The sequence below is a fragment of the Miscanthus floridulus genome, chromosome 7 (assembly GCF_019320115.1).
Source record: "Miscanthus floridulus cultivar M001 chromosome 7, ASM1932011v1, whole genome shotgun sequence".
NCBI lineage: Eukaryota > Viridiplantae > Streptophyta > Magnoliopsida > Poales > Poaceae > Miscanthus > Miscanthus floridulus.
In genome coordinates, this window is record NC_089586.1 from 124,936,987 (window position 1) to 124,944,807 (window position 7,821).

At 45.0% G+C, this 7,821-nt stretch overlaps 1 protein-coding gene across 1 annotated transcript; it reads left to right on the forward strand.

Moving 5' to 3' along the window:
• The first annotated feature begins 5,041 nt into the window (after positions 1–5,041).
• LOC136464618 (thioredoxin-like 3-1, chloroplastic) lies at positions 5,042–6,570 on the forward strand. The gene is made up of 5 exons (XM_066463567.1): positions 5,042–5,554; positions 5,760–5,831; positions 6,001–6,067; positions 6,195–6,212; positions 6,336–6,570. Exons 1-5 carry the CDS (start codon positions 5,244–5,246, stop codon positions 6,432–6,434), a joined length of 567 nt encoding a protein of 188 aa, XP_066319664.1. The 5' UTR covers positions 5,042–5,243; the 3' UTR covers positions 6,435–6,570.
• Positions 6,571–7,821: the final 1,251 nt, after the last annotated feature.

The following is a 7,821-nucleotide window of genomic DNA, read 5'->3' on the forward strand; positions in this document are numbered from 1 at the left end:
TATTGTACCAGAGCCTTGTACTACTTTGTTTTGCTAGTTTTTTTTTTTTAATTTTGCTTTGCAGTGACCTAAAACATCGAAGAGTTATTGTATCTGACTTTCTAAAATAGCAAGTCATGTATCCAAGAGTTCTCGCATGCTAGATATAGCTTGCATGTGCCACTAACCATTCTCCTCACCTTATTGAAAAGGTTGTTGGAGTTTTCTGTTTTTTTTTTCTGGGGTTTCTATTTTAGAGGTTGGTTAAATCATGAGTTTAGCCATTTATTTTTACCAACTCTGTTGGAGTTGCTCTAACTTTTGCATAATGAAAGCCATTTTTTGAGCTCTTGCTTTGTCTATCATAATTAAGCTTACAGTTGGCACTAAATTTACCTATAGATTATACAAGGTTTACATTTACATTCTGATTAATCTATACTGAGTTTATACATCAAAATATGTATTTTGGTTTATTATCTACTTATGATCAAAATTGTAACACTACCAGTGAAGTTTGATCATATTTGGTGCTAACAAGTTCTGGCCAAAATTATATTTATTTATATTGAACACTACCTCTTGAGTTATTAGACGAGCCTTGAACCTCAACACCAGATCTTGGCATGTGGTGGGTTCAATTGCACGAAGTACTGCCCTGACTTCCTCATCTGTAATGGGTGAGGATTATCTTCTTTCTGAAAGAGATGATTTTGATATTGGTTCCAAAGAAGACAGCTTTTCATCGTTGACAACCAATGTTCTAGTTTCCTATATACCAAGAAATAGGGCAATTTTAAAGTAAAGAACCTGGTGCAACTTATGATTATATGACTGCAACTCAAATTTCACGTGTGTAGTGTGGAGAATGAAGAAACTGCATACAGGTTCTATCTTTATCTTTTTGGAGGTTGCACCATTAGAAGTATTTGCATCACCACCCCCTGATTTCCTCTTGAGTGGATTTGGATGAAGGTGTGGCGCTAAACAAAGATGAGTTCTATTCCACAAGATTAGGTTTGCTAAGGTGTCCCACCTCCTATGAAAGAATATGAGTTCTAAGAAGAATTGTGATCATTACATCTGTGTGCTTTTGCCGTCAACGTCAGACTCATGTTCCTGAAACAGAGAAAAATTAAGATAAGTATTTACTAACTCTATTAAGAATTTAGTTAGACTTTGTAAATAAAGATAGTAACACTGTTTTTGTTACCTCAATATTCGCCTCTGCAATGTGAGCCTAGATTTTAATCTTTGTTCACTGCTCACTGTTTTTTTTACTATAATCATTTTTTAGTTTGAATAAAATAGCATACCTACCATCCTTAGGCATTATTAAAATGAATGAGTATTTAGTTTGTAAGTACTGTATGATGAGATCATATATCATAATAAAAGATAGTCTGAAAAAGGGAGAGAGAGACCTTGTTTTTTTGTGCCAAGAGCCCATATTATGTGTTCTGCCTATGTGATGATCTATGCTTGGAAACAATATGGCTGTAATGTTGCTTTTAATGTTCTGTAAAATCTACAAGATTACTGTAAATTAGTAAATGGTTGCTACCCAGTGGCGCCACACCAGAAGGGCCTGAATGCCTTATCAATGCAGATGAGCACAACACATAGGCAAGGCAGATGAGCCTACAATTAAGATGATGAGTCTATCCTTAACTCTGAAGAATAATACCATAGATTATCTTATTTCCTTTTGCTGTTTTCACTTGGCAGAGCATGAAACCTGATGCTTCCATGAATGATGCATTTACACATTAATTTAAGCATTGTCGCATAGATCAATCTCGAGAAGAGATTTTTGATACATGCCTATCTAACCTAAGTTGTTTGCTCTCGCCGGCGATGGTGTACCAAGTTTGACCTCATACTTGATAAGTAAGACAATCAGTTCAGTTATTGAAAGATGTCTATTTGGCTGATTGTAGGTAACATCAAGAATGTTTTGAACAGGAGGGACCAAGATATCTGAAGTAGTTAGCAACTCAGCATTGCATTATCAGTGTTTATGCCGAATTTTATTACCTAAGGAAACACTAATTACCAAAGCTCTTGTTGTTCTTCACATACTTCAACAGGAACTCGTCTGTAGGAAGATTCTCATCGCACAAATAGTACTCCAGCTTCATGTTTCAGAATGCAAACAGATATGATAAGCAAATTTAGGAGTGAACGTATTGAGCACAAACAGCGCATACGGGAAGAGAAGTTGCAGAGGGAAGGTCCAAAGACAGGTGTTCCGTCGCGATGCCGTCGAGAAGCGGAGCCAAGCAGTCCATACCGGAGGGCAGGGCTTCCTCCATCTCGACAGTATGAGGCAGATTGAGCTCGTCGCCGACTGCAAGGGGCTCGGGTGCGATGGCGTCGACAAGGGGTGGAGCTTCCGAGGCGCCAATGCCGGTCGTAGTTGTCGCTGGCGGCTTCGGGCGGAGGCGTGCGGCCGTGGGCTCAAGGAGAGGTTCGGGACGGTCTGGGCTCGACGCCGTGGCGGTAGCACCCGACATTTTGGATGCCGCGGGAGGTGAGGGACGAGGCTGCGGCCGCGGCAATGGGAAGGGAGTCGGAGCTGGTGGACGAGCCGGGGTGGCCGCAGCCGCCGTGCCTGCGCCCGCTCCAGGGTGGCCGGAGCCGCCACTCCGGGCAGCTGGGGCCCCCGCCCGCGCCGGGATGGCCGGGACTGGAGCGTCCGGGGCCTCCGCGCCTGCGCCGGGATGTCTCGCTGGTTGCAGGCGCCCGTGCCGCCGCTCGCTCGACGGATGAGCCCAAGAAGGTTCCCGAGGTTTCGGGTTTACAACGAAACGGGTAGAGACCAAACCGATCCACAATCGAACGGCCACCATCGCAAGTTCGCTAGATCGAACGGCTTATGGCTTAACGGGCGACGTGGCATGATGGTTAGCCCGCTTTTGGAAGCAGATTAGTATATAGAGATGAGAAAGTGAGAACTGTTTTTTTTTTTTTGTGATGACGGAGGGAGGAGACGGCAGACTTGCTGGAACCATGAAAAGTGGGGGCCACACGCTTCAGTGTGGAGATAGACAGGACCGTACCGTACCTTAGCATCATCATGAACACTACGATCCTTTCTTTTTGAACCAAAATCATTTCGTTGTACCCCCATGATCTTCTTGAAAAGGTATTACGCGTCACCATATCTACTTATAAATTAAACTCCGGTATGATATGAATATGACCTACGTACAGACGTAGGTATTGGCGCCATGAGTACAAGGTAATGATGAGAACCAACTAGGTGCATTTTCCGCCCAAAGATCCGGATGAAGGAGACATGAAAGCTGTGAAGTACTCGAAAGATCCATGGAGTACGCCTTAAGCAAGGGCGTGTAGCTTTACAGCGTGTTCGGCTGGTCAGCTTCGGCTGGCTAGCTAGCCTTTTTTTTAGTTGGAGCAGTATTTTTTTCTCACTAAATTCTAATATAAACAGTATTTTCTAGCTACTGCAGTAGTAATTTAATGTCAGCTGAACACTATGTTAATTTGGAGCTTTTATCTTGCTACTACCGTGGGGTGGGACCACAAGGCGTACAAAAGGCGAGGAGCGAAACATGCATGCCGGGTGCCCGGGAAAGCCATGCAGGTGCATGGCGAGTACTACTCACTTGAGCTCGTACACAGGAGACGGCTGAAGAAAAAGAAGAAGAAAAAAAGGCTACAACGAACTGAGGCTGAATTTACAAACGGGCCGGGACGACAAGCTGTCAGCCTGCGTGCGCTTGCCGCTTGGTCTAGCACTCTTGCCGGCCCACCCGGCCGTCCGCACCGCAGTAATCATTTATTCATTTCCACCTCTTATTAATCTTTTCACCGATGCTTCACTCCGGCATGCACAGACTAGATGGAAAAAAATTAAAGTCCTCTTTAGAATGCAGGTAAATTTTCATTTCCTGTTCTTGTGCATGCTTTTTTTAAATAAATTGATTCATGTAAAATTCTTATTTTTCAAATAGGCTCTAACTCACGACAGTCGAAAATGATGGCGGAGATGGTACCCCTAAGACAAAAGGCTAGTCAGCGTTAGGGTTAAATGGCTTTGACGGTTATGGTTCAAGGTTTCCGAGAGGAAGGGGGTTCCCATGGTTTTAGGCCTTAGGTTTGAGGGGGTCACCAGAGTGAAGGTGGTGGCTGTCGAGAAGATGATGGGGAGGAGTAGCGGGGCATCGCTCACCATGCGATGGGAGAGATCGGTTGAGTGATGCCAGTGGCAGAGCCATCTATCGAGAGGGATATGATGGCTTGGATTAGTGCCGGCGGTGGGTGACAGCGTCGGTGGAGGCGATAAAGCGATGTCAAGGTCAACGGGAGGCGGTGGAAGCATTGGCACTCAACTTGAGAAAACCCGTGGGGTGCTAAACCCATGGGTCTTATTGCCATCTCTAGCCTGTTTTACTCGTAGAAAGGGAAAGGGTAGGATAGAAAGGAGAAATGGATGCTCTATCCGTTCTAAATTAAAAGTTGCTTTGACTTTTCAGTATATCAATTTTGCTATGTATTTAGATATAACGTATGCGTAGATAAGGATGAGAGACAGAGAGAGACACTCACGTCAACATTCGGACTGTCCATCCATCTCAAATCAAAGTCCAGAAAACGTGTTTGACAATTATATAGCCGATCAACATCTTCCAGCTTTTTTATTAGGATTTCTATATATAAACTATATAGCTGATCAAACATGACCTAATGCATAATCATATTGTTCGAAGCGATCTCCGGTCCTGAAACGTATTCAGACAACTTTTGAAGATGAGCTGCTTCACAAACAGTGCCAGAATAGGCCCATTTACCTGACCTTGTACATCGTCTTTCCGCACTATGGTGGAATGGTCTGCAGCCCAATAAACTAAGGAGTATAGCCCATCTAACACCGCGCTGCGCTCGATCGACCAAAAAAAATTCACATGCAAAAGATCTCAAGATATTTTACGATCCGCTGGGCCCAGACGCCGACCCCGACGCTTTTGCCCCACGCCCGCACCGCACCCACCCGCCTCCTGCGCGGCTGTTGCTACGGGTCTTCGTCACCGGATAAGCCACACGCTTCCGATTCCACAACTCGATCAACTCTCCGCCATCCGCCTCCCGTCGCCACCTCGCGCTCTCGGATCCCGCGCATATTCTCCACCCCGTCCTCTGCTCCGCCACATCACCAACTACTAGGACGCCGCGCCGCAGCCCCATCGTCTCCGAGTTCTGATCACCGCCGGAACCGGTACACGGAAAATCGGAAACCAATGGCGCTCCTCGCGCCGAGCCCGCGCGCGCTCTGCGTGCGGGAGGCCGCGGCGGCGGCGCCGCACCCGCACTCGTCGGTGGCCGCCGCGTGCTCAACGGTCGGCGGCGGGGCGGCCGGCCGGGCGCTGTGGCTGTGGAACGGCGGAGGGACGGGGAGGAGGCGGAGGGAGCGCCGGGAGAGGGTCCGGGCGGAGGCATACTTCTGGGACGTGTCGAAGCCGGTGGAGATGGAGGAGATCGACAGCATGGAGAAGCTCGACGACGCGCTAAGGTGGTCCATCGAGAACAACAAGCCCGTCATCATCGACTGGTACGAGTGCTGTCGCACATGTTGCCCGACCTGCATAGATCACTCAACTTCCATTGACTTGTGTGGTGTGTCTGTGGCCAGTGATTCGGATGTTGATTGTCATTATAGTGGAATCGAGATGATTTTTCGCCTTTAGTATTTATCTGCATGCTTAGATATACTATCATATCTCATCAGAAGTTGAGACGTTGTCTATTGCTTCCAGGATGGCAAGTTGGTGTCGGAAATGCATCTACCTGATTCCCAGAATGGAGAAGATAGCAGGAGAATATCCTGGGTTAGTGTGACTTCACCAATCACCAGTAGAATATTTTTTGGGCACAATTTCGAGTTCTGTCATATTGATACCTTAGCAAGTAAACTGATCCTGAGTTCTAAAGACATACACGTTTCAGATTATGAAATGTGTTGATTTGTTTAAATCATGCTTCACGTTTCTGTTGCAGAGTCAGGTTTTACTTCATTGATGTCAATAAAGTTCCACAAGCGGTGGTGAAAAGAGGGAATGTAACTGTAAGTCGGCAAATTCAGAGATTGTTGACAAGATAATAATTGATTCAAAATGACTCTGAAATAATCTGAGTCCTTTGCCTTTCTGTGTGCATACTGCAATTCCGATGGTCTGCACATCTACCTTCAGAAAATGCCCACTATTCAGGTGCCACTGCACTTTCTTCCGTTAATTCATTCCTTTTTTTTTTAAGAAACCATCAATTCATTCCTATTCCTATATGATTGCAACTAGAAAAACGTTGATCCTAAACCATGCATTCATATCCAGCTATGGAAGGATGGAGAGTGGAAAGCAGAAGTAATAGGAGGCCACAAAGCTTGGCTTGTGATGGATGAGGTTAGAGAAATGATCCAGCAGAACAAGTGACTAAACACCCAAGTTATGCAAAGGGTATTGTACTGTGTTTAATGTAAATAGAGATCAGACGATCTCTTCATATACTAAGCTGAAATCAAATCAATAAAACCATATTTCAGCTCCTTATCATAGCCGAGCTGGTTAAGATTCTGTCGGTCTTCCTGCTGAATCCCTGAAACAGTATAATGTTATGACTCGAACACAGATAGAGCAACCATGTTGGAAATGACCAAATGATACTGTTCCCTACTCCCTACGAAATATAAGGTATCTAAACATTCATTAAAATTTAGAGTCTGCCTATCCAACAATCATGTGTTTTATGTAGTTTCAACACGTGAATTTTTTTTCACCATAGAATTAAGATCCAACCGCCTTTATCTTTCTTCTACCTTCAGCATTCTTCTATCTTTAGCCTTCTTCCACCTCTAGTCAATCACAAATCACAAGATTACAGATATACAGATCACAAGAAACAATTTTTTTTCTATGCAAGAATAAAAGAACAAATCCTCCGGCCGCACGCGTATACGCGCAGGTTGTTATCTGAGCGCTGGTGCGCTCCTCTCTTGCAGCCGGATCGAGCGACATGAACGCGCCGCCGCACTGGATGCCCTGTGGCCGTAACGTCGAGTGGCCAGAAGACACGACCGAGCCGCCGAGGCCAAGGTGGGATGCAATCTTGTATTTTCAGCTCGAGGCCGTGAAGACAGTTAAAAAGAGAGAGTGAAGACAGTTAAAAAGAGAGAGGGAGAGAGGAAGAAAAAATCTATGTGTTTTTTTTTTCTAAAACATATGTGTATTGTATAGCATCTCTGAATTTGAAAGAGAGAGTAGCACATTATGTGGTAAAGAAAATGAGGTACCTAACCTCCCATAATCGTTTGGAGATTACCATATTTGGTTGGTGATAGTAGCAGGCATGTGAGTGCTTCCCTTTTTAAGCTGAACTAGGGGTTCCTTCTCCTAGTATCCTTTATAATTTAGGATAAATTTTCAGAAATGCTATATAACACACATGTGTTTTAGAAAAAAAAAAACATGGATTTTTTCTTCATCTCTCCCTCTCTCTTTTTAACTGTCTTCACTCTCTCTTTTTAACTGTCTTCACGGCCTCGATCTGAAAATACAAGATTGCATCCCACCTTGGCCTCGGCGGCTCGGTCGTGTCTTCTGGCCACTCGACGTTACGGCCACAGGGCGTCTAGTGCAGCGGCGCGTTCATGTCGCTCAATCCGGCTGCAAGAGAGGAGCGCACCAGCGCTCAGATAATGACCTGCGCGTATACGCGTGCGGCAAGAGGATTTGTGCTTTTGTTCTTACATATGATCTGTATATGTGTAATCTTGTGATTTGTGATTGACTAGAGGTGGAAGAAGGCTGAAGATAGAAGAAT

Coding starts and splice junctions, on each gene's coding strand:
- LOC136464618 (XM_066463567.1), top strand. CDS start 5,244: ATGGCGCTCCTCGCGCCGAGCCCGCGCGCGCTCTGCGTGCGGGAGGCC. Junction 5,555..5,759: donor AAGCCCGTCATCATCGACTG/GTACGAGTGCTG, acceptor TATTGCTTCCAG/GATGGCAAGTTGGTGTCGGA. Junction 5,832..6,000: donor ATAGCAGGAGAATATCCTGG/GTTAGTGTGACT, acceptor TTTCTGTTGCAG/AGTCAGGTTTTACTTCATTG.